The sequence below is a fragment of the Sceloporus occidentalis genome, unplaced genomic scaffold (genome assembly GCF_023333645.1).
Source record: "Sceloporus occidentalis isolate IW3139 unplaced genomic scaffold, rSceOcc1.0.p SCAF_6, whole genome shotgun sequence".
Taxonomy (NCBI): domain Eukaryota; kingdom Metazoa; phylum Chordata; class Lepidosauria; order Squamata; family Phrynosomatidae; genus Sceloporus; species Sceloporus occidentalis.
In genome coordinates this window covers 14,372,808-14,400,496 of record NW_028316986.1, presented here as the reverse complement: position 1 = coordinate 14,400,496, position 27,689 = coordinate 14,372,808, and the positions used below count along the sequence as shown (strand labels likewise).

The window sequence follows — 27,689 nt, the reverse complement described above, 5'->3', positions numbered from 1 at the left end:
GGGCCAGTCATATAACACCTATCCTTAAAGACCTCCATTGGCTGCCCATTTGCTTCCGGGCGCATTACAAGGTGTTGGTTATTACCTATAAAGCCCTAAATCGCTTGGGCCCAGGGTACTTGGAGGACCGCCTCTCTCCATACAATCCGCCCCGCACACTCAGATTGGCCGGGAAGCAATTGCTAAGAGTTCCAGAAGCAAGATATACCACCACCACACAGAGGGCCTTTTCCACCTCACCCCCCAAGCTCTGGAACTCACTTCCTGGCGAGCTCCGCTCGGCCGCCTCTCTGGACCAATTTAAAAAGAGGCTCAAAGCACACCTTTTCCAGCAGGCATACCCCTAATACCTCCGAGATAACCCCTTCTCTCCCCTCCCTGTTGCACTATTGTGCTAGTTTGGACAGTTATTTCTATTGTAGTATGTTTTAACTGATGTTATATTGATTGATGTTTTTATTGTATTATATGATGATTGATTGTACTGTTGGATGGTCTAAGTGTTGTAACCCGCCTTGATCTTTGGAAAGGCAGGCTAGAAATAAAGTTTTTATTATTATTATTATTATTATTATTATTATTATCCTTCTGGAACGCCTGAGGGAGTTAGGTATCGGGGGCAATGCGCTCCAGTGGTTCCGTTCCTACCTCTCGGGTAGATTCCAGATGGTGCAGCTGGGGGACGTGTGCTCCGATAAGAGGGCGCTTACATCTGGTGTCCCTCAAGGAGCCATTCTGTCCCCCATGCTATTCAACATTTACATGAAACCGCTGGGAGAGATCGTCCGGAGACACGGGGCACGGTGTTATCAGTACGCTGATGACACCCAGATCTGTTTCTCTGTGTCTCCGACTGATGCAGTGACTAGGGATGGCATCTCTCCTCTAAATGCCTGCTTGGAGTCGGTAATGGGCTGGATGAGGGAAAACAGAATCAGTCTGAATCCAGAGAAAACGGAAGTACTCGTGATAGGTTCTCCTGGCCCAGGAAAGGAAATTTGTCCACCTGTCCTGAACGGGGTCACGCTCCCCTTGAAGGACTCAGTTCGCAGTCTGGGGGTGCTTCTGGACTCGTCAGTCCACCTGACGTCTCAGGTGGATGTGACAGTCAGGAGCACTTGTTATCAGCTTCGGCTGATACGCCAGCTGCAACCTTACCTAGGCCGGGGCGACCTAGAAACGGTGGTACATGCTCTGGTAACCTCTTGGTTGGATTTCTGTAATGCGCTCTACATGGGGCAACCCTTGTACCAAACCCAGAAGCTTCAATTAGTACAGAACATGGCAGCTAGGTTGGTCACTGGATGTTCCAGGACTAGCCACATAACACCAATTCTGCAAGATCTTCATTCGCTGCCTGTCTGCTTCCGGGCACAATACAAGGTGTTGGTTATCACCTATAAAGCCCTAAATGGCTTGGGCCCAGGGTACTTGGAGGACTGCCTCTCCCCATATAATCCGCCCCACACTCTCAGATCAGTCGGGAAGCAACTCTTAAGGGTTCCCAAGACGAAATATACCTCGTCTTCCCAAAGGGCATTTTCTGTTTCTGCTCCGCAGATCTGGAACTCCCTTCCCAACGAGCTCCGCTCTATCACCTCCCTTGACCTGCTCAGGAAGAAGCTTAAGACCTATCTCTTCCAACAAGCATTCCCCCATGTGCCTTGACATCTGTATCCTCCCCCGTTATACAGTTGCTTATCCAGCTAGTTGGGTTTTTTTATTATTATTATTATTCTTGCGAATTTTACTGTGTTTTATTACTGGGATGTTTTTTATGATTTTTTTATATTGTATGTTTGTATATCGTACATAGCTTATATTTATGCTGTACCCCGCTTTGATCATTTTTTGGAAAAGCAGGCTATAAATAGACAGTATTATTATTATTATTATTATTATTATTATTATATAACTAAACATAACAACAAAATGAATAAATCCAAAAGCATATTGATAACTTCTTATTTAACTGTGCCCACTATCAACCTCTATAAAACCCAGACACATTGCCTATTAATATATATATCACACCCCATACCTGCAACTCGCACTCTAAACAATAAAGCATATAATATAACCTTTATAAAACATCAAACTTAATTATAACTGTCAAAGCAAAATTATGGCAGGATTAACCCAGTCCTCACACTAAGACATAGTACAGCCAGCCTTTCTTATACACAGATTTTGTTATACACAGGGGATCTTGGAACCAAACCCCAGCGTATAACAAGGGTCTACTGTAACTGTTTAACAGGATGCCAACAGCTTCTAATGAGCTAGGGCAGGGGTAGGCAACCTTTTTGAGCCGGGGGCCGGGTTGCTGTCCCTCAAGCGACTGGGGGGCCGAAGCCGGGGGTGGAGCTTTGACCCTCCGGGGCGGGGCCACTTGCCAGGGTTGGAGCTTCCACCCTCCAGGGCAGGGCCACGTGCCGGGGGTGGAGCTTCGACCCTCCGGGGCGGGGCTGTGTGCTGGGGGGTGGAGCTTCCACCCTCCAGGGGCGGGGCTGCATGCCGGGGGCGGAGCTTCCACCCTCCGGGGGCCAGGCCTCCCCATTTTTGCTGGCCCCTGACGGGGCCCCAGGCCCCATCAGAGACTGGCAAAAAAGCTGGGGGGGCCTGCCAGCGCTGGAGGACCTCCTGGAAGGCCCCAGAGACGGCAGCGGGCCCCGCAAAGGCCCCCTGCCTCCCTGGGAGCCCTCCTGCAGGGCCCCAGGGACGGCAGCGGGCCTCCCAGAGGGCCCCTGCCTCCCTGGGAGCTCTCCTGCAGGGCCCCAGGGACGGCAGCGGGCCCCGCAGAGGCCCCCTGCCTCCCTGGGAGCCCACCTGGAGGGCCCCAGGGACGGCAGCGGGCCCCGCAGAGGCCCCCTGCCGCCCTGGGAGCCCTCCTGCAGGGCCCCAGGGACGGCAGCGGGCCCCGCAGAGGCGTCCTGCCGCCCTGGGAGCCCACCTGGAGGGCCCCAGGGACGGCAGCGGGCCTCCCAGAGGCCCCCTGCCGCCCTGGGAGCCCTCCTGCAGGGCCCCAGGGACGGCAGCGGGCCTCCCAGAGGCCCCCTGCCGCCCTGGGAGCCCACCTGGAGGGCCCCAGGGACAGCAGCGGGCCTCCCAGAGGCCCCCTGCCGCCCTGGGAGCCCTCCTGCAGGGCCCCAGAGATGGCAGCGGGCCCTGCAGAGGCCCCCTGCCGCCCTGGGAGCCTGCCTGGAGGGCCCCAGAGATGGCAGCGGGCCTCCCAGAGGCCCCCTGCCGCCCTGGGAGCCCGCCTGGAGGGTCCCAGGGACGGCAGCGGGCCCCACAGAGGCCCCCTGCCGCCCTGGGAGCCCTCCTGCAGGGCCCCAGGGATGGCAGCGGGCCCCGCAGAGGCCCCCTGCCGCCCTGGGAGCCCACCTGGAGGGCCCCAGGGATGCCAGCGGGCCTCCCAGAGGCCCCCTGCCGCCCTGGGAGCCCTCCTGGAGGGTCCCAGAGACGCCAGCGGGCTTCCTAGAGGCCTGTTGCCATTGCCGCCGCTACTGCGGCAGCCGCTCTGGGCACCGGCATTTTGGCCGGCAAAATGGCGGCGAAGTCTTGCGCGATCTTCCCCGCCATTTTGGGCGAAAAAATGGCGGTGCCCATAGCCCCAGAGGCCGCTATGGGCGCCGACATTTTTTCGCCCAAAATGGCGGCGAAGTCTCATGCGACCTCGCCGCCATTTTGCCGGCCAAAATGGCGGCACCCAGAGCGACGAAAAGCTGCGATGGGTGGCCGCGGCGGCGGCCGCGGCAGTGGCCGCGGCGGCGGCAACAGCAGCCGGGGCCCGGAGGCAGGCCTTAGCGGGCCGCATCCGGCCCGCGGGCCGGAGGTTGCCGACCCCTAAGCTAGGGTCTTGAACAAACTTCAAACCATGGTTTAAAATTGTTGTACACCAGGATCAAAAAGAGTTTTTTCGGTAGTTTTCATCAGTGGGATCTCTAGGGGAGAATTTTCTCTTATTCGAAGACATACATGTTGTTCACTTACAAAACATGTTCATGCATGGGAACTGACCTATCCGCATCATATATGGAGGCAACATCAAGACTTACAGAGAAGTTGGGAATGGAATCATGTTGCATTAGTAGATGGCTTCTAGTGTGACAGTGGATTTAATTCATAGTTTCCTGGTCTGGACAAAATGGGAACTATGACTAATTGAAGACTTCTGTGTTTAATTACAGTGTGTTCAAAAGAGGCTGTGTGTATAGATGGATGTTTCATTCATATATATTCCCTTACTGTGCCACACAGAGCTTTCAAAATCACTTCCAATGCATGCTTGTTGCTTGTTACGCTGTTTGAAAAGTAGCTTGTTGCGGTTAATTTTTGTACACTTGATAAGGTCACTTGTCACGTTACTCGCTGTGCATTGTTATTTTTCTCTCTGTGTCTTTCCATTTTCAGCCCCCCCCTAGAAATAAAAATACTGTTTTATTATTTTATTTCAAGAATTTATATGTCACTGTTCTCCCACAATGGGGTTCAAAACACTTTGTGTTAAAAAGAAAATGCCATAGCATTTGAAAAATCTTATGTCGGAATGCCTTTTAAAAATCTCCTTAGACAGTAACTTTTGGAAGGTGAGTTAGGCCCGTTACAGACGGGCTTAAAAGTACGTGCAGAGCGCGTATAAGGGTTAAGGCGGGGCGGTGCGGAAGCACCGCCCTAACCGTAGTGCGCGCTGCACCTGCACAAAATGGCAGCGGCCGTTCCACATGGCCGCCGCCATCGATACGTCACGACCGTGCCGCCTCCAAACGAGGCGGCGCGGTTGTGACGTATTGGGGTCGCGGCAGGGTGCCTAAGGCGCCCTTTCCGCGACCCCGGAAGGAGCTCCGTTTCGGAGCTCCTTCCTGGTTTGGTCCGCTGGGCGCAGCCTTCAGACAGCTGCGCCCAGCGGACCAAAGGGGCCAAACCGCCCCTTTCTCCTTCTCCTTGCCGCCGCAGGGTGTCCTTGGGGCTTGAAGTCCCAAGGACACCCCTTTCCAGGCTGTGGGGAAGGGGCCTTTTGCCGCTTCCCCGCAGCCCGGAAAGCGGTGGATCGGGGCCTCAGCGGCTGCCGCTCTGGACGCTGAGGCCCCGATCCAGCGGGGAAAGGTGCGCCTACAGGCCGCCCCAAAGGGGCGGTCTGTAACGCGCCTAAGTTACTCCCCTTTTGCCCCCAAAGTAGCAAGTCACAGTAATTGTGTGACTTGTAACTCATTACTTTGCATTTCTCTTTTGATGAAATTGGATTGTTGAAATGCGTCCAGAATAACAGATTCAGTCTCAGTTTCCCCAACACGAGCTGGGTTTATTGTTGTTGTGTGCCTTTAGGTTTCTGATTCCTGGTGACACTAAGGCCATGGAGTTTTTTTTTTTGACAAGATTTGTTCAGAGGAGGTTTGCCATTGCCTTCACCTTAGGCTGAGAGAGTGTGACTTGCCTAAGATAACCCAGTGGGCTTTATGGCCAAGCTGGGAATCAAACCCTGATCTCCAGAGTCATAACTCAGACCGCTATACCACACAGCTTTATAGCTTTGAAGAAATGAGCTTAGAGTCACTGTTAGACACAGTACAGACCGCCGAAAAACAGCGGCCTGCCAGCGCCTGTTTTTCCTCCCAAGGGAAGCCATAGCCGCCAAACCACGTGGCTTCCCTCCAGCAGAAAAAGAACCCGAAAAAGCGGGTTCTTTTAAAGCCTCAGGAGTGGACGTAACAAGTGTGCCAGTGGTGCACTTGTTATATAAGTGCTGTTTGGCAACGTGCGGATGCCGCGTGGCGCTTACGTAACAATGGCAGCACCCATGTATACAGGCACCATCATTATTATGCCACTACCATACACTAGGGTTGCGGGGTGTGTAGTCACTCCGCCCCCGCACAACCCTTGTACATGGCCAGGACCGCGCCTTAGTTTTTAAAATAGTGCCATGACCTCCAGCCTCACGTGGTTGTGAGAAGTGGAGTAAAACAATTAATTATATTTTTAAACAGAATAGTTTATTTAATTGTTTCTAACTTCTTAGTAAAGACAGTGTGGTGTAGAGGTTTGAGTGTTGTACAACAACTCTGGAAGCCAGGGTTTGAATACCCTCTTGGCCATGGAAAACCACTGGGCGGTCTTGAGCAAGTCATACTCTCAGAGAAAAGCAAAGGCAAAGGCAAAGTGTCTCTGAACAAATCTTGCAAGAAGATCCTATGATAGGGTCATCATAAATCAAGAATTGACTTGGAAGCATGCAACAGCAACTTTTAGTACAATACAGTAATTGAGTTTGAACCATATTTTATTTTAATTTCTGCTGTGGGCAAAATCTGCACCCTCATTTGGCCCTCATGGCCTCAGTTTCCATGGGTGGCTAGGGAAGAGGGGCTGAGGGTCCCTTTTGGAAATACCACCCTGTATGCACCCTGAAGTATAGGCCTGCACAACATATGGCCCGGGGGCTGCAAGCGGCCCACCAAAAGATTTTTGGGTGGTCCACAAGGATGTGGAACAACTTCAAGGCTCCTCCACTGTTTGGCCTCCTCCTGAGGAGGGGGCCATGTGGAGCAGGAAGGGCTGGGCAAAGGATGATGTAATTAATATTAATAATATTAATTATTAATAATAATTAATAGTTAATTAATTTATATTAAATTAAAACCTATTTGCAGCCCAAAGATATTTAACCAATTTTAATTTTGGCCCCTACTTCCAGTCAAATTATACAGGTCTACTGTAGTGCCTCCATCACTCCCTTGGTACTCTGCTGTTTGTCTGGAAGAAAATAAGAACCACCACCATCACCCTGCTTTCCCCCAAAAACTATGATTCGAGAAGGGTTTGTGTGCCTAAGCATTTAGCGTTTCTATACCACTTCATAGTGAATTCAGCACTCTCTAAGCGGTTTACAATCTGTAAACTAGTTGCCCCCCAACAAACTGGGTACTCATTTTACCAACCTATGAAAGGATGAAAGGCCGAGTTAACCTTGTAGCCCTGGGTTCAAATTCATAACTTTGTGGCTGTTTCCAACTTATGGCAACCCTAAGGGGACCTTTGACTGCATCCGCACTGCAGAAATAATCCGATTTGATACCACTTTAACAGCTCAATGCTATGGAGTTCAGGGGATTGTAGTTTGTTGGGGCAACAACAGAGCTGTGGATTATTATAACCAGATTATTCCTGCAGTGTGGATGCAGCACATGTCATGTTGTTTTCGTGGCAAGAATTGTTCAGAGGGGGTTTGCCTTCTGCCTTCCTCAGAGGCTGAGAGAGTGTAACTTGCCCAGGATCACCCAGTGGGTTTGTATGTATGGCTGAGAAGGGATTCAAATCCAGGTTCCCACAGAGTCTTAGCTCTACACTCAAAAGCAGGCCAATCTTCCTAAATCTGAGATGTCCACTGAGGAGTACTTTGATTTTTTTACATAACAAAAGGAAACCTATTTACTAGTGTCAAATAGATATGGTAACTTGAACAGTTGCCACAATGTTTAACCCTTTAAAACTTTCTGCCATCCTTGTTTTCACCTCTCCTGATCAGGCTCTTCCTATTTAAAACAAAGGAAAATCATACATAAATGTACTTTTTTACTCTTCATACACTGTCTTTCATCCCTAGCTTCCTGAGCTAACTGTGCTTGGTGTTTATACAAATTATTTGTACCATTCCTTTACTATATATAAATAATTTTCTGATTCATCCTAAATAAAAGGAACATTTCAAATTCCTAATGTGTACACAATAGTCTCATATATTTAATACAGAACATCAATAATTGTCACTTCTCCCCACAGATTACTTAGATATTTCCTTACCTGTTCCCAGTTATTTACAAATTTCCCTAAACTTCCATATTTCTGGAGACAGGTCAGTTGATCTACTTCTAATAGTTTTATTGCCCAGTCCTTCACTGAAGGGATTAAACTTTCTTTCCACCTCTGAGCTAGAAAAAATCTAGTTGCTGGCATTTTTATGTCCGTATTGTAAAATCTGAGAAAAAGAAAAGGCAAGGGGAGGAAGATTTGCCAAGAGCCATAGGAAAGATCTCTGCAGAGACAGAAAATTTAAGCAGTTAAAGACCAAGACTTCCAAGGCCAAGTCATTCATTATCCCACTGAGCTTAGACCTTGGCAGTGGCAGACTTTGTGCTTATAGGATTTATTTTGTTTTTCACTTGGGCTGCATCTGCACTGCAGAATTAATGCAGTTTGACCCCACTTTAACAGCTATGGCTCAAAGCTATGGAATTCTGGGAATTGTAGTTTATTGTGGCACCAGAGAGGAGCACCCCTCATAGGTACCAAAATCCGTGGATGCTCCTGTCCCCTTAAATACAATGGCATATTAAAATGCTGTCCCTTATATAAGAGAGCCAGCATATAGTATAGCGGTTTGGGTGTTGGACTAGGACTCTGGAGATCAGGGTTCGAATCCCCACTCAGCCATGGAAACCCACTGGATGGCTTTGTGAAAAAGTCACATTCCCTCATCCTCAAAGGAAGGCAATGGCAAACTCCCTCTGAATAAATCTTGCCAAGAAAACAATAGGGTCGCCTTAGGGCTGCCATAAGTCAGAAATGACTTGAAGGCATACAGCAACAGCAAGCCCTTCTATAAAATGGTCCCAAGCAATTTCAGATAAGGGAGACTCAACTTGTGTGAATTGGCTTTAAAGGTGTTAAGACTTTCAGTAAAACTTGCTCCATAAGAACTGTGGCCTTTGCTTTTGGGAATTTATATATATTTAAAATATTTTCAAGCTGTGGAGGGTTGAATCAGTGGATTAAGAAACAGCTGTCGATATGGAGGGTTGACTGTATTTGAATTTTTACAGGTGAGGAACACAGAGTTCAGTTGATTCAAAAAGAAATCTGCACAACTTTGTTCATGGCAGAAGCGATTAAAAAAAAAAGAGATTCCTTGCTTTTTGTTAATTTATTGCAAAATATTTAATTCTTGCCAATCTGATACCAACAACCCAGAGATCTGTCACTGGCTTCAGACCTTCCTATCCCTAGTCTGCACCACTCTGATTTTTCTGTTGGTTTATTGGAGGCATATTAATTTACTAAACCTCTGTACAAACTGTCGGATCTTGACTAGGATTCCCAGATCCCCAGCCCTTTATCTGGAGGACACTGTGTCCTTTGGGGTTTCCGTCCAGCGGAAATAGCTGTCCTCAGTGTGGCCTGGAGATAAGTCTGACTCTGTGTTATCAGGGCAAACTCTTTGAGAGCAACTTCCCTTTTCCTGCTAGCTGGACTTTACATGATGCTGGCATTGTCTCCCTCCTCCTCCTCCCCCCCTCCACCAATTGACGCACACCCCAGGGACACAAATATTATTGTAAGCTACCAGCCATTTGCTGCTCCACCCATATCCTCTGGCTTTATTTAGAAATCTTCAAAAACTCTCACTGACTATCTTCTACCACCCGCCTCCCACCCATTCACCTGCACTTGCAAAGTTTGGATCCATCCATGCAATGCTTTTAGATGATCATAGCTTTCAATGTCATGTCTGGCTGGCTGCCATATTGAGGATTCTCAGTAGCACATAACAATTATTATTTGTGAAGTCGAAGGCCTTCATGGCCGGCATCCATATGCCAGCCACAGATGCTGGCAAAACGTCAGGAAGAAACTCTTGTAGTACATGGCCACATAGCCTGAAAAACCCACAAAAAACTAATTATTATTTGAATAATAGATGGAAGCATTTTTACCCGAATCTTCAGCCAGAAAGGATTCAATTATGGCTTTGTTGCTTTTGTTATGTGCCTTCAATTCGTTTCTGACTTATGGTGAGCCAATCATAGAGTTTTCTTGGCATGTTTCTTCAGAGGGAGTTGGCAATTGCCATCCTCTGAGGCTGAGAGAGTATGACTTGCCCAGGACCACCCATTGGGTTTGCATGGCCAAGCCAGGATTTCAATCCAAATCGCCCAGTGTCCTAGTCCAACATTCAAACCACTACACCACACTTGCTATCATAGGGTTTTCTTGGCAAGTTTCTTCAGAGGGAGTTGGCCATCGCCATCCTCTGAGACTGAGAGAGTGTGACTTGCTCAAGGCCACCCATTGGTGTGGCATGACCAAGCCAAGATTCAAACCCTGGGCTCAAACAAATAAAACAAACAGCTTCATTTATATACCATTTCATACTGAATTAACAGTGTCTAAACAGTTTACAACTGTAAGCTAATTGCCCCCAATAATCTGGGTACTCATTTTAGCAACCTTGGAAGGATGCAAACCTGAGTCAAGCATGAGCCCTTTTGCTGGTATTGAACTTGCAACCTTATGGTTTTGAGTGAGTGGCTGCAGTACAGGCATTTAAGCACTGTGCCTCCAAGTGTCCTAGTTCAACATTCAAACCAGTACACCACACTACTGCTTATATAAGATTTTTTTTTAAAAAAAGAGATTTGTATAATAATAAATCTTATTATTGCATTGTATTACTTTACCCTGTCTTTCCCCAAAGTTATGACATTTTGTTTAGTCTTGATGTCATTTCAGACTGTAGAAGCTGGAAAGGAAACTAGCTGCCTGTTGGATTCATGAGCTTGATAGTGATGAGAGAACCACTACCTAGAGACCTTGGTTGGTTATGAAACTCCAAGCAGGAACTGCCTGCTGGTGTTTTCACTCCACAGCAAGCTGACACAACCTCTTTGAAATCCTCCCTGTGTAGATCCATCCACAGAATGCCCCTATGGTTCCTACAGTGTGTGTTACATAGGCTGGCTTGTGAATTTTGGAATACACTCAGTGCGTAAAGCATAGTCTGGGGGAAATCCCCGGTTTGCTTGCTGAGTCAGAGAGGCTTCTGTGTATACAGCTGGGAATCCCTGGGCAAGCATGGAAGGTTTCCTCCGGAGAAGTTTCTGCAGAATGGGGTTTGTTTATTATCTGGCCTAAAACCTGAAATTAAAATCAGTAAGTGGAGGGAAAAATAGAATGTGGAGGCAACTGAGCTTAAAATCTGTGGATTTTAAGGAATTGGAAAAATAAATAACAGAGTAGTTAGGGCACTATTAATTTAACCACTCAAACCTAGGGTACATAAATTTACAAAAAGCACTGTATTCTCATGGTGAATGGGAAACAGGGATGGGGAAAGTGGATCCCCCAAACTCCAATTTTCAAAAAACAACAACAAAAAACAGTTCTCCTAGTGTTCTCCAACACTGCCAAGTTTGCTGTGACCTTCACCTGAAAGCTGGCCAAAGTGGCCTCAGACAATGCTTTGGAGTGTTGTTTTTGTGCATCTTCAAGTCATTTCCAACTTGTGGCAACCCTAAGGCAAACCTACCATAGGGTTTTCTTGTCCCGATTTGTTCAGAGGCAGTTTCCCGTTGCCTTCCCCTAAGGCTGAGAACATGTGACTTACCCAAGGTCATGCAGTGGGTTTCATGGCTGAGTGGGAAATTGAACCCTGGTCTCCAGAGTCATCCAGCACTCAAACCACTGCAGCATGCTGGATCTCTTGCAAACTGCAGCACGTCCAAAATGTTGCAGCCAGACTGCTGACTGGGGCTGGTTGCAGGAAACATATACAGTTGGCCCTCCACATTTGTGCCTTTGACTTTTGTGGCTTTGTGGTTTTCATTAATACGTACTCTCTAGGAATCTCTAGGTCTTCCAGTTGACTGTAGAGTTGTGCTGGAGAACATGGAGGTTCCTAGAGAAAAACTTCTCTAGTCATCTGTAGGTCCTCCTGCATGATTCAGTGGTCAGCTTCTGGCAGATATTGATCATAAGAGTTGCACTGGAGGACCTGGAGATTCCTACATCTAAAGTGTTCTGTTAGATAAAAAGAATAGTGTTTTTTATTTGCAATTCTCCCACATTCACAGGGGTCCTTCACCCTGAATCTCAGCAAATGTGAAAGGGCCACTGTCATTCCCTTGCTGCAACAGCTTCACTGGCTATTGGTCCATTCCCAGCGGACCTTTGGTGGCACAACAACAGAATTTCATACCACTGAGGCATGGCAGTTAAAGTGGTGTCAAACCAGATGCTTTTTGCAGTGTGGATACAGCCAAATTGCTGGATTCCACTCCTTCAACTGCATTTGTCTTGCAACACTGAACTGCTGACCTGAGGCTTGTGCTTTCTAAGGAACTGGTTACTTCCCCCATTACGATGGCTTAATGGTTTAACTGAACAGCTTTACCTTGGATTAATTTTTTAAAAAAAATTCTGATGTTGCAATAGACGTTAGACGTATGGTGTAATCCCGAGGCCACGTTACAACAGAAGCCAACAAAGAAGGCCTTTTAAAAATAGAAGTTGATATCATGGAACAAAGGTCTGTGGCAAGTTGGGTGTTCTTTGCTATGGAACAAGAGACAAGAAAGTTGTCACATCCTGGATTTCTCAAAGTGGGAGGAAGACACCTGTAAGATTTACTCTGGGGTGGAGTAGAAAGTGAGGAGAGAAGTCTAAACTGATCCTGAAAAAGAATGAAGAGATGGTGTTAACTTGCCCAACTGGTTTTTTAAATGAAAAACCTGATGGCCCACTCTTTTCTTTTGTTTTAATTGTTCAGTTTCCAATAAATAATACTACAGTATTGCTGTAATGCAGACTCTATGAACTGGGCATATTTTGGATGTGTTTGGTTACAACTTCCATTACTACCAGACAGGATGATGATGATGATGATGATGATGATGATGATGATGATGATGATGATGATGATGATGATAGGATTTATTTATATGCTGCCCAATCACTGGGAATCTGGGCGGCTTACAACAGAGGGGATAATAGACAGTTCCCTGCCCTCAGGCTTACGATCTAAAAAGACACAATACAAAAGGAGAAGGGAATGGGGGGGGGGGGAGATCAGGTCCAGTGGTTCTTCTCTCCCTCTGAGGCCTGGACCAAGGCAGATGGAGGGAGGGCTCTTCTTCTTAGCCAGCCTATTCCCTCCCTCATCAGCTGAAAGATGACCGTTAAGCAGGGAGGAGCCTCTTTCTTCAGGCCAGCCCCGATGGAGCTGGGCCAGCCTATTCCCTCCCTCACCGGCCGAAAGATGACCGTTAAGCAGGGAGGAGCCTCTTTCTTCAGGCCAGCCCCGATGGAGCTGGGCCAGCCTATTCCCTCCCTCACCGGCCGAAAGATGACAGTTAAGGAAGGAGGAGCCTCTTTCTTCAGGCCAGCCCCGATGGAGCTGGACCTATTGTCTCCTTCTCAGGCAAAAAGATGACAGAAAGATGATGGGAGCTGTAGTCCAACATCTGAGGCAGGTTCCCAATGTGACCAGTTTACAGATACTGTATATTCCACACCAGAGATTAAACAGTTTATTATTTGATTCTGATTTTCATATTAAATTTTAATGTTTACCTTCTAAATTATGTTCTCAATGTAAACCTCTCCTAGGAATAAATTTTTCTGTGTTATATTAATGAAATAGGATGGGCAATTACCACATAGGAAAAAAATAATTACTTTTGCATTATGGCCTGAGGCTTTGCTTCTCTGTTTGTTTAATTCTCTGGTCTTGCTTCCTTCTCACTCCCCACCTTTGAGTTAACAGTGTTACTCTGTAAATTCAGGCCTTCAAGGAAGAACATAAACTATCTGCAAATGTAGAACATATATCGCAGGGATATATATAGTGTAAAGCATTGCTTTGCAGACTATCCGATGTGGGGGACTGGCAATTATTTTACATCCACCCACCAAAGTCCCAGGGACTATATTTTTGCCCAAACTCACCAGGGTGCAGCAACCACTGACTTGGAGACTGACACTGGTCCAGGGACCACCATTTTGCATAGCTCTGATGTAAAGCATGGATGTACAAAATACAGCTTGCAGATCCAAGTGGCTCCCAAGGCCATTTTTGCAGCCCATTCTGAGTGTACCTCTGTCTTCTCCCGTCAACAAGAATATATATATATATATATATTTCCAAGGAAGTCTCCAATTGTTTTTATTGTATATCCTCGATATACAGAAAATCTGTGTCTTTTTTTTATGAGCACAATATTTTCTGGTTTGTCCTCACTCTGGAAACCCTTAGCAGCATATCTAATCCACGCAGCCCAGGATGGTCGCAGCAGCATTTTCTAATCTGTGAGGCCTAGTTCCTGCTACTGATGGCTCTATGGTGACTGTCATGTGCCAAGATATTTACTGCATTTGGGGGTTTTGCAAGCAGGAGAGAAAGAACAGGAATAAAAAGCAGAACACACCAGAATTTTATCCTTTTGGCCGGTGGCCAGAGTTGGAAGCAAACCAACTTTAAAGTAAGACTTCTGACAAAGCTGTTCTTGTTATCTGACATGTCAGTGTGCAGTCTAATAGCGCATGCCAGTGTTTCCAACCATTGCACACATGGGTATATGCGTTCACTCTTTACTTGTAGTTCAGTTGGCAGTAGCACTTTAATATGAATACAGTTGGCCTTCCGTATGCACAGGACATTGATTCCAGGACTCCCCGTGGGTACCAAATTTCATGGATGAAATGTATGTAAAATAGAGCGATGCAAGCCTGGAGGGACAGATGTGAGGCTGGAGAGAGACTCAGTATCTGTGAAATAGCAGGAGGCGTGGATGCACGTTGACCATTGAACTTGGATTCCTCCCATTTCACAGATCCTCAGTTTCTTTCTGGACTTGCGACTTGTTCTTTCGGTACCTTTGAACCCACAGTTGGTTGAAACTGTGGATCCAGAGGGCCAACTGTACACAAGCTCCACAGTGCTTCAAACAGTGTTTCCCTTTCACAAGAGGATCGTGACGGTGATTGGTGTCCTTAAGAAGATGCAATGCCAGCCCTATCATTAGGCAGACTGAGTCCTCAAGTAAATGATTTGGGATGCCACGAAAAAGCAGTTTGTTAGTTTGGTCATTACTGCTCATGCCATTTAATCTTAGGCATCATATCCTGTCTGGTTTTGGAAGTTAAGCATGGTCAGTTGTGGGTTGTACTTGGATAGAAGACCGTGGATAAATACCAGGTGCTTGGGCTGTATTTCAGAGGAAGGAACTATCAAAACCACCTCTGAGTATCCCTTGCCTAAGAAATCCCTATGAAGTCAACAGGTGACTTGAAGGTACACACACACACACACATCCAAGACCAGTTTGGGCCAAAGTGTCTTGCTTTGTGTTCAACTGGACTGTTGTATGTTCTCAGCTATTTGCTTAACACAGCCTTAATTCTTAACCTGTTCTTAGAGTTTTCTTTTAAAATTGTAATAATTTTATGTTTTGGGATCATGTACATGCAAAGAGCGGTTCTGCTGTGAAACCATTATGATGTCTATCCACAACTAACTTAATATATGAGTAAAAGTGTGTGTGTGTGTGTGTGTGTGTGTATTTAAAGGTCATTGGATGGTCAGCTTGTAGTCTGTGCAACAGTAAACTAACACAGTGTTAGGCAACAATTGGCTGTACAAACAGTTGTGAAAGTACTCTTGGGGATTAAGCCAAAAACCATCTGTTTGCCTGTGGCTTTTTGTAAAGCTAGATTAATCTCAAGCCTGATATTACTTTACAATAATTCGTATACACTAGGTGATTCCACCCCTTAATCTTCCAATCATCAGCAAGGCTCCATCAGCAAACAAAAAAAGAGTGGGTAAAATCTTTTGTAACTCATGTCAAATGTTGTTATTTCATTTACATTAGGATTTTTTTAAGTTGTAAATTAGGATGGAGTTTGAGGTATATGACGTACAACTTTTCTTTTAAAAATGTGAACAACATTGGTTTAAATGTTGTAAATTAAGATACAGTTTCATACCCTACAACTGGCACAATTTGACAGTTAATCCTCTGGTGTCCCATTTTCTCAGCTGCCAAATGTCCCAGTTTCTCCGTCCTCTTCCCACTTTCCCCATCATCTCCAACTTATTTCAATTGCTGCAAACTGGGTTAAAAGTCCAAACATAGTTTGCACTCAGTTAACTCAGCAAAGAGAAGAGGAATGTGATGGTCTTGCCTTTCCTAAACTTAGTACATAAATCCTGTCTTTTTCCGGCTTCTTGTGTGCCTTCCAATCATTTCTGACATGATAACCCTAAGGCAAACCTATCATAGGGTTTTCTTGGCATGTTTATTCAGAGGGGATTTGCTATTGTTATCCTCTAAGGTTTGGAGAGTGTGACATAGAAACAGTGGGTTTCTGTGCCCGAGCCAGGATTCAAACCCTGATTTCAAGATTTGTAATCCAATGCTCAAACACAACACCAAGCTGGCTCTATTACAATAGTAGTTTTCTGTGTCCTTCCTCATTAAAAACCTTTGCTTCTTATTGCCTGACTACACCATTTTGACCACACACCAGTGCGGCTTGGCCACATGTGTCCCAGTTTTCATCTGTTGAATGTTGACAGGTATGCTGCTTGGATAAAATGGCACAGAAGATTGCTTTTGAAAGTCCTTCACAGAATCCTAGAGTTGGAAGAGACCTCAAGGGTCATCCAGTCCAACCCCATGCCATGAAGGAATACACAGTCAAAGCACTCCCTACAGATCAACCTCCAAAGGGGCTCCACTACACTCCAAGGCAGTGTATTCCACACCGAATTACAAATTGCAGGGATTCCATAGGATGGAGCCATGACAGTTAATAATAATAATAATAATAATAATAATAATACTGTTTATTTATAGCCCGCTTTTCCAAAAGAATGATCAAAGCAGGGTACAGCATAAATGTAAGCAATATACAATATAAAAACATACAATATAAAAACATCCCAGTAATAAAGCACAGTGAAATTCACATGAATAAAACCAAAGAAACAAACTAGCTGGATAAGCAACCGTATAACGGGGGAGAATAACAAATGTCAAGGCACATGGGGGAATGCTTGTTGGAAGAGATAGGTCTTAAGTTTCTTCCTGAACAGGTCAAGGGAGGTGACAGAGCGGAGCTCGTCGGGGAGGGAGTTCCAGGTCTGTGGGGCAGAAACAGAAAATGCCCATTGGGAAGACGAGGTATATCTCGTCTAGGGAACCCTTAAGAGTTGCTTCCCGACTGATCTGAGAGTGCGGGGCAGATTATATGGGGAGAGGCGGTCCTCCAAGTACCCTGAGCCCAAGCCATTTAGTTAAAGTGGTATCAGACTGTAATAATTTTGCAGTGTGGGTGCACCCATAGGATCCCCTGCCCTGCCAAAAGGATATATCACATGTTCAAACTGTGTCCTTGTCTTACTGGAATACTATTGAGCTTGTTTCTCGTGTCAGATTTTATTGCTAAATCCTGCTGCATTGTCTTTTTTTCCTCCGCCAGATGAACGAGAGGCAGTCCAGAAGAAGACATTCACTAAATGGGTTAACTCTCACCTGGCACGTGTGTCCTGTAGAATTACAGACTTATACACTGATCTTCGTGATGGACGGATGCTGATCAAACTGCTGGAAGTTCTTTCAGGAGAGAGACTTGTAAGTTACTTTTCCAAGTATCCCGTGATTTCCAGTTTTAAAGAGACTAACCTGGTTATATTTTATGATGCAGGAGTGAGTCAGTGGAGCAATGAATAACATTAATGAAATATGCAAACTGTCCTCATTTATATATTTATCTGCTCTTATATTTACTAAATACTGGAAAAGGTAGAGGAGACAAGGCCTATACCCATGAACTCGTATGAAGTCAATGTTTGGAAGTAATGTGTTGTGATAAAACTGTTACCTCTAATGTGTTGTTTTGCGGAGATTACATGAGGAACAATATTTAGTTTTCTCCTCTTTATAAGGCGAACTTTAGCACATCATATTTTGTGGGCTACCAATAGTGTTTATTCTTAATATTATACATTAGTTCCCAAAGTTCTGTGACTAGGAAGTGAGAGGAGTAGTTATTTTTAATTGTTTTAATGGAATAAAAGGGCTTTTAAAAATGATTTTGTATCACAGCACATTTCTATACTGCTTTATAGCTCTATCACTCTCTAAGCGGTTTACAATGTGTTAGCCACTTTTTAAAGTATTGATATTTGGCCCACATAAAGCTACCCTCATAATTTATTTATTTTTAAATCCACTTTTTATTAATTCTTAATGCATGTACCTTGTTTTGCTTCATGTTATGACCCATCTTGAGACCCATTTGGAAGAAAGGAAGGTTATATATAAAATAAAATAATTTTTAAAAAATGTGACGGTAACACATTGTCCCCAATCCATATAATACAATTGGCCCTCCTTATCCACTGACTTTTTTATCCATGGATTCAAGCATCCATGGTTTGAAAATGTTTTTAATAAATATAAATTCCAAATAGCAAACCTTGATTTTGCCATTTTATATAAGGGACACCATTTTCCTATGCCATTGTATTTAATGGGACTTGAGTATTCACAGATTTTGTTATCCATGGGGGGTTTCTGGAACCAAACCCCAATGGATAACAAGGACCCACTGTATTAAGATGTTATCAATATTAATATTAATATCAATATTACCAATATTAAGATGTTATAAAAACTTTGGAGTAATAAGTAATGCTAACTATTTTATGTAATGATTCAAACTTTTATAGTTGACAGACTAAATAACTGGATTATTGTAGAACATAGGCAGTATTTATATGTACTTTTGCTGAAACTTGCTACCACTGCCTATGTAACATCTATCACAGTATTAGTTTTTAACACAACTGAATTCTGGTAGGTATTTGAAGGGGTAGATTAACTTTGTTGCAAACTATGGAGTTTCTTAGTCTTTGTTCCTGGATCAGCCAAAAAATGCCATTTTAAAAGTGTAATAATAATAATAATAATAATAATAATAATAATAATAATGAATGCCCAAGTACTTCATAAAAGTGTGGAAAGAGGAAAGTAGTAAAATAATTCCTTTGGTAAATTAGTCATGGAAAATCACATTTGTTCTTTCCCACATTTCATCGTTAACACTGAAGAATTACAGTGCCTGTGGATACCAAAATCCTTGGATGCTCAAGTACCATAGTAACATAATAAAATGGTGCCCCTTATATAAAATAGCAAAATCAAGGTTTGCTTTTTGGAATTTATGTATATATTTGGAATATTTTTAAACCATGGATGTTTCAAACCACGGATATAGAGAACCAACTGTACTGAAACACATTGTTATCTCATTATTATTATTAATGCCATGGGGCATTGCTGGCATACTCTTTTAAAACAATAATCAATCTTTCAAAATATTTTCCCAGCGTCCCAGCAAACACCCCTCCCCATCCCATTTAGCTGTCAAATGACACTTTGCTTTGTCCCATAACACTTCATTTTTTTAAAAAAAATGTCTAAATCATTTCAGAGATGGTTTTCATGTGCACCTCACTCATGGTTAGCTCTGTACGTTTTACGCCTTAAAATAGGTCACAGGCTAGCCACTCTTGGAAGCTGAAAGGGTTCTTTTTGTGTCTAGTGTGTACTACAATCTAGTGTGTCCTAGAAGCCTGTTCACACAATGATATAGTCATCTACTTTTATTTTGAGAGGAGAAGCAGTGGGTTACAGACATGTACACCATAAGCTCTTTTCCTTGTTAAAATTTAATGTCTGTTTCTAATGCTGTCCTACCCCAGTAACAGGCATCAAATGCCTATAAAGGTGTTTCACTAACAGCCAAAGCACCATGTAGATCAGGAGTGGGAAGATCATGAAGTCCCCTGGGCCATTTTTGTGGCTCCTAGGCAGGGTGACCAAATGTCCTCCTTTTCCATGGCATGTCCTACACTTCAGCCTTCTGACCAGGGGGAATTCCAAAATGCCCTCTATTCTGAGAATGACTACGAAGCATAAATTTTTATCCATGTGAATGTTTATAGCTTTTATTTTGTAATGACCTACATTTTCTTTGTGTGTCCTACCTATTGTGGTGCCTTGTCCTCCTTTGTGGTTAGGACATCTGGTTGTCCTGCTCCTAGGGGTTAAAAATAGTACTTGTTTCTCTAAAAAAATATTTTTTTGCGCCAAATGCCCTATCTGGGTTTCATCACTGGCAGGGGGACATTTAAGGCCCAGGAAATGCCATTTTTTGAAAACTGGGAGTAAAATAAGTGGCTTCAAGTTACTTCTGTTTTTCAAAAAAAGATATCTCCTTTTAAAATGGCCCTGGGGCACTAAAACTCTGGGAAGAATGACCCCCACAGTCCTATTGGAGGAAGATTGTTGGGTTTTTCCCCAGTGGGGTATGGTTCCCCAAGGTCTCCTAGGGGTCTTACACAGCACCCTAGCCTCCTACAATTGCAGGTTCCTGATGTAGACACACCAAAGCATGCACAGGTTTCCAGATGGACCCTATAGTGTAGGACAGGAAGAAGAGGGGGATTGGTCCAGAGAATGGTGGATACCATTCCATCCCAGGGATACCCCCTACATTGGGTACATGAGGACAGCTTTGTGTGGACCACAATCCACATTTATTCCATATTCATCGTAGTCTGTTTTGTGGGCTGAAGAATTCCACAGTTTGGCCACTGGGGTAGATATTATGGTCCTGCTGCCTTAGAGACTCTGGGAGTTGTTATTCCAAGTTGTTGTTGTTGTTGTTGTTACCCTTTATTTATAAAGTGCTGTAAATTTACACAGCGTTGTACATACAATCTTTTTAATTAGACGGTTCCCTGCCCTCAGGCTTACAATCTAAAAGACAAGACACAAAAGGAGAACTGCATGAGTGGTATAAATACCATTCACACCAGTCTACTTTGAGCTGAGTTTATTTCACCAAAGTTTACTTCATCTACTGTTGGCCCTCTGTATTTCCAGATTTATTTTCTACAAAAGCATCCGCAACTTGAAAATATTTTAAAAATACATACATTCCCTAAAACTTTGATTTTGCCATTTTCTATAAGGAACACCATTGTGTTTAACTGGACTTGAGCATCCACAGATTTTGTTATCCATAGGAGGTACTGGAACAAATCTCAGCAGATACCAAGGGCCCACCATAAAATAATTTTGCCCATACATGATTACTAAATGTCACTGGCTGTCCTTAGCAATTTAAATATGGGAAACTCCCAGAGACATCATAATTTATATATAGCAGATGTTTCTTAACTTTGTTGCCCGAACTCTAGGATGAACGTGCTTTTAGCAATCTGTATTTAAAGAGCACATCCGAGCATGCATTCCACCGCAAACAAGCATCTAGATGAGGTGGTTTGTGAAAACCTTGAGATAATTACAAGCATTCCAAAGTGTGTTAGCCAGATTAGCTCTTAAATCCTGTTTACTGAGGCTCTTCGGCTTCTGTCCCACCCCCACCCGCTTTGCACATTGCTAATATTTATTTTGAATTAAACACACTGTTAGAGAAATGAGTGTCTGCAGCTTTATTGGGTCTGAAGTTAAGGGTGTCATCTTGGATTGTACAAACAAGAATTTGGATAAAGCATTTCTGAGGGCTATTTCCAATGTTGCAGAGCATGGAAAATAGATTTTTTGTCGGGTGGGGGTGGGAACCACAACTCCCAGAATCCCACAATCACTGGCCATGCTGGTTAGGACATTCGGGGAGTTTAAAAAAAGTAACTGTCTGAAACTCTGAACTGTTGCATCTTTCAGTTCACATTTGGAGGAAAGGTCTTGAGAAACAACCCCAAAATGGCTGAGCACTTGTGTCCTGCTAAAAGGTCCCCTCTTGCATTTCACAACTCTGCTATTTCATCTTCATAGAATCAGAACTAAAGCAATGGAATGGAAAAAATGTTCCTGTTTGACCATTCTCCAGCTACTCTTCAAAATACGTTTTCAAAATGGAAATGTGATGTGTTACAAAGGGGGAAAGCCAAAGAATTTTATAGTATCCCAAAGACATATAAAATTTTGTACCATGTGTTTTTGTAGTAAGTTCATATTTCATTGTGTTTATGAAAGGAAACAGCAGTGTTTGTTGTTGTTATGTGCCTTCAGGTCGACTCCAACTTATGACGACCCTGTCATATTCTTTATAGAATTTATCTAGATGAGGTTTGACATTGTCCTCCTTGAAAGCTGAGAGTGGGACTTGCCTGAGGTAACCCATTGGGTTTCCATGGCTGAGTAGGGATTCAAATCCTGTTCTCCCAGAGGCATAGGGAGCCACATGGGCCAAAACACCCATGTTCCCACCAGCTTCACATAGTCCTGTTTGGATGACACATGCCATTAGCTCTGGGCCAGGATCAGGCAGACCAGATGTGGTTCCGCCGGATCCAGCCTGATCCTGGGTCAAAGGGGCCTTAACACGGGTCAAAATGACCTACTATTTGCCATGGAGTTTCTCCAAACTTATTGCCAAACCCTGGCAGACCAGAAGGCCCTGTGTGCCCCATTACCTTACTCCTTCATTGTCGGTGTGAGAAGACCCCCCGTTGCTAGATCTGTTGTGGAAACGGGACCCCTGGCCATGTGGCTATAGCCAGGCACCCTGTTGTCACATCAGATATGACAACGGTGACCTTCTCACTGGCGGCAATAGTGGACTAAGGTAAGGGGCACATGATGGTAGCAGATTCATGGCACAGGGATGAGCGCTGTGTAAACACCCTCTCATCCCCACATCAGCCTGGGAACTAATCCAGGCTGGGACACAAGCCAGGATAGCACAGGCCAAGCCCATACGATCCTGGCTTGGCTGCTCATAGTCCCCTATTCAACCCGTAATACTACACTGAGTCCTTAAAACATATAGTAGTTTGTATCATGTACAAAGCTGGTCATTTGAAACCCATACTCCACACACTGTTTCTAAATACAGTGTTACACGTGCCTTAAATATGGCAGCTTAGAATCATTATTGTTGAGGAGAATAAAGATTCCTGAAGGGAACATTCACCTGCTTAACTGATTAATTTTTGTTGACATGTATTACTCCTAGGGTGTGTCTACACAGGTAAATAGTCTCACCAAGTTTTCACAGCAAGCTGTCCAAACAATGTATAAGATGATTGGGGCCAAATCTGAACCTTTCAATTGCCTCAGGGCTTTAATCCAGAGGAAAGAAAATGGGAATTTATCGTGGTTATCAACAGAAAATTTGGATATTTGAGTGTGTGCATGTGTGGACTGCACTCCATAGCGATGTCAATGTGAGGTCGGGGAGAGGAGTTTAGAAATATATGCATTTAATAATAATAATAATAATAAAATTTTATTTCTATACCGCTATTCCAGCGATCACAGCGGTGTACATCAAAGAGTAAAACAATTAAAACATCAGCATGACAGTAATACAAAGTTAACAATTAAGAACTGTAAAAACCAACAACACCCTATACAAGTGGCTGTGCAGAATGGAATACACAAAAACATTGCCAAGGGGAAGAGAATGACCACAATTTGCACCATGTGGGTGGGGAAGAAAAAAATTAGAACACCCACAGTTCCATGGCATATTGTGATTTATTGGACCAGTTACGTGGATAGTTCTCTCGAATCACCATTGTGTTTGTGGCAATTGTGAAGACAAGCACATGGTCGTTGTAGATCACGTTAACCTGGGGGTAAGCCAGGTTTTCCTGCCAATGTAGACGTGCCCCCCTAGAAGGTGTTTCTTAACAGAAAAGTTTTTCTACTGGTTATATAAACCCAAAAGTACCTGAAGAAAATAGAGAAAAATAACAAGTACCGCTTTTACCCTACAATGCTATGGATGGGAGCTGATTTTAAGCCAAGGGTCTAGCCTAGCTTGTAAAGCTGGGATGGGTATATGTGGCTCTCCATTTGAGGTTTAATGGCAGTTCCCAGCATCCATAGATAACATCACCAGTGGTGAGAGATAATGGGATTTGCCATCCTTTCCTATAAAGGTCAGTTGAACAGATAATTTAAAAAGCACAACCTACAGTACTACTGTCTTGCTTGCAAAGTGGGAGTGAATCCTATCAGCATGAAAATTCAGTCAGTAACTCAGTTTTACCCATTAATAAAAACCAGTGCCTGTGTATGTAGGTGCACACACACAAACACACACACACACACACACACACACACACACACACACACACACACAAAAGACAAAAGGGAAGGGGAAGAGACGCAGACTCTATTACATAATAGCACTCTTTGCCTATTTGGCCCTTTAACAATTATTTCTTTATAGTTTCTGAAAAGCCCAAAGGTCACTTCATATAAACAGATCCTCACTGTTGAATTTTGCCCTTTATTGCACTAAGGGGGAGAGATTAGAAGGAATTAAAATTGCCTTGCTTATGTGTGCCTAGCACATAACTGAAATTCTTAAACAAACATCAACACAGTGAGTTTGCATTCCTCTGTGTCCAGCCTCCTCCTCCTAGTTCCACAGTTTAGCAGTCTCATTTAAAGTTTTAAGCAGAGGAAATGTGTTTATTATTATTTACATCACAGAGTACCTCTCTCTAAGCCCATGTCTTAGGTCAGCATTAATCCAATAACAGAGCAAGAAACTTCTCTGTTCCAAGATCAGGGCCCAATTGCTGTCTTTCTGTCCACCACAGTAGATCTCCAGATTCAAAAGCAGTCCATTCTGTTTGGTGTAAATGTATATTCTTTCCTAAATCAAGTCTCTGCGGTGAACACTTTATTTTATTTCTAGTGGCTAATGTCTAAAGCTGACACCAAGTATAGACAGTGGTGATGGGACAATGTGGAGTATCAGAATTCCTGTATCTACTAATATGACCTTGTAGATAAGCTCATATGGTTTACTGAACTATATACATATATGTGTGTGTGTGTGTGCGCGTGCACACGCGCAAATGAAAGAGCAATCACCTGTGATTCTGTGATGTTCAGAGAAAGAAAAGCTTCTTCCTCCATGGACAGCATAGAGTGGGTTAGCTCAGTAAGAATAAATAAAGAATAAATAAATTCCACCACTCCCCTGTCAAATCTTCTCACTCACCTGTGTAAAATTCCCAGTCACCGGTGGTGACCAAGTGAGTTTTTGACTACATGGCTGTGTAAACAGTTAAGTATAATAATACTTGTCTGATAAGCACACTAACTCCAGGGAACCTTTTCACATATCTGTGACTCCATAATGCACATGCATCAATGGTGGAAATTAAGGATGGACTTAAAATGACTTCTTAAAACATACCTAGTACCCTGCTTTGTCCAGAGCAGAAGAGAGACTGTTTCAGATGGTCATGAAGACTTTCAAGGATAGACCTGTCATGATGTTCTTGTTGAGGAATCCATCGTAAGTTTCTAAGAAATAACATTTCACAAATCCAAGGCAGAGATAATGGAATTTCAGCAGATAATTTGCGAAGCCACTACATTGAAAGGGACATTCTACTCTTTCCAAAATTGTTTGCTCAGCTGCTGAACATACAGGAACCCTATCCTCTTTCACTTATCATTATCATTATTATTACTATTTTATTTTCTTATCCCCTTTCCCTGGGTCTGGGATACAGCATAGATTAAAACACATGAAATCATTTAAAAGCATTGGTTAAAACACATAAACATAGGACACATTAAATCATCCAAACAGAAAATAAAAAAATATACCAGTTTAAAATTCATAGTTCAAAATCAACTGGGTCATTAAAATTGATACGATCAATCTGGATGTCAGTGGTATAATTATTATAGGCACTGGTGGACAAAATGGCTTGAAGGCAAACAGCAAGACTGATGGAGAGTCAGTGGTGATTTGTGTATTGGACTACAATTATGGAAATCTGGGTTCAAATCCCCACTCACTGTATGACTGTGAACAAGTCACACTCTCTCAGCCCCTCTGAATAAATCTTCCTAGGAAAACCATTTGATTGGTTTGCCTTGTTGTTGCTGCTGCTGCTGTATGCCTTCGCTTCCAACTTATGGCAACCCTAAGGCAAACCTATCATAGACTTTTCTTGACAAGTTTTGTTCAGAGGGGGTTTGCCATTACCATCCTCTGTGGTGCCCAGTGTCACCCAGTGGGTTTCCATGGCTGAGCTGGGATTCAAACTCTTGTCTCCAGAGTTCTGCTCAATGCTCACATCACTACACTACACTGGCTCTGGCTTAGGCTCACCATAAATCAGTAATTACTTGAAGCCACATAACAAGAAAACAATACACAAATCCTCTTGTATGAATATTGTTGCTCAGAACTGATTCCTCTCATTCTGCCTTCTGAGAGAGAGTTTAGAGCCATGGCAACATGAAGTGAAACTGCTTATTTGTGAGTCACTGGTGTCACAGATTGGTGACACAAGCAAAATGTTAATGTTTATGTCAATAGTTGCCTTAGGCTACATAAATGCAGCATTATTAATGTCTAGTTATGCTGCAGATGTTGCACTGGTGAGTTAAAACTACATTTCCTGAAAACCATGCCTTAAAGTTTTGAATGAATACCCCAGTTGCCTAGTTGAGAAGGAAAGATATTCCCTGGCTGTGGAATGTTGTCATATCCAGAAAACCCAGGCAGGCGCCTACATTGATATCTTTTCAGCACCAAGCAAAGAGGATTTTATTTTCTCAGGGCTTTCAAATTCTTTTAAACTTTTTAAAAAGACACTGTGTATTTAGTATGGTTAATTTAACTTTGGAATGTACTTCTTTGCCTATCTGTAATAACCCGTGGATGCTGTGTGTCTTACTTTTTAGATGTCTGCTTTGGAACACTTGTTCTTTTCTTATAAATGTTTTGTGTGCCAGTTTGTTGATTCTCGTTTTACTGGAACAGTGATTTTGCTATATCTTTCATTTGGCAGAGAGAGTTTAGTATGATTATTTATTTATACTACAAACTACAACTGGCTGGCTGGGGATTCTGGTAGCTGTAGGACAAAGCAATAATGTTTCGGCAGTTGGTTAATCTAATACCCACAGTACTATTGTTATGACCAATAAATTGTAAAGTTGTATTAAAGTTAGAAGTCCTGTTGACGTTCATGGAATTTACTTCAAAGTAGACATGCCTTGGGATCATCCTGCAAGTCTGCACTTAAAAAGAAGACTCTTTGGGTCCAATATATATCTTAAATCCAAGTACCTGTACTGTACTTGGATTTTAAATCAAAGTACCCTTGATATCCACTGGGTTTGGTTCCATGGTCCCAAAATCCATGGATGCTCAGATCTTATTATATGCAGTGGCATAGTAAAATGGTGTCCTTTATTTAAAAGTGGCAAAATCACATTTTGATTTTGGAAGTTATTATTGAATATTTTCAAGCGGTGGATGGTGGAATCCATGGATACTAAATCATCCAGTTGTCTATGAGATTTAAAGACTGCTACAAACAGCGTTAAGGTTTTTGTATTCATATTCTTCATAAATTTAAAAAACCATCAAAATTAATTTGTAATCTGAAAACATGAAAACTGCTGTATGCTCACAAGTATGTTGTACCAAAGGATAAAAGCGTCCGTTAAAATGACTGAAATTTTGGAAATACCCAAGAAAAAGCAGCTTTATAGCAAAGGATAGTTCACACAACAAATAGTTAATGCTGGAAAGCTACCAAAAAAAATCAGAGTGTGAATGTGGGTTGTGGTTCATCCTGTTTCCCAGTCTACACAGATCTATTAATCCCACATTCTCAACATTTATTTTGCTTTTTACATTCTCCTCGAAAACTACAATTTCAGCAAAGCCTCTGGGATAATCTCCTAGTCCTCATCTCCTAGTGAAGTGAAGCCTGTCTGACTTGACATTTGCCTGCGCTACACATTTAAATCAAGTTGATCCCACTTTGGTCGTCATGGTTTCACTTTAACCAATCATAAAATATAAAGGCTGTAGACTTA

The 27,689-nt window shown here is 43.4% G+C and overlaps 1 protein-coding gene across 2 annotated transcripts in view; it reads left to right on the top strand.

Annotated features, from left to right (window-relative positions):
- The window catches only part of LOC149310430 (spectrin beta chain, non-erythrocytic 1), a 280,279-nt gene that overhangs the window by 164,376 nt on the left and 88,214 nt on the right, over positions 1 to 27,689 (top strand). For both annotated transcript variants that reach the window (XM_089528912.1, XM_089528913.1), the window contains one exon: positions 17,260 to 17,411. In XM_089528912.1, the coding sequence (XP_089385038.1) occupies positions 17,260 to 17,411 (152 nt within the window). The remainder of the gene's footprint in view (positions 1 to 17,259; positions 17,412 to 27,689) is intronic.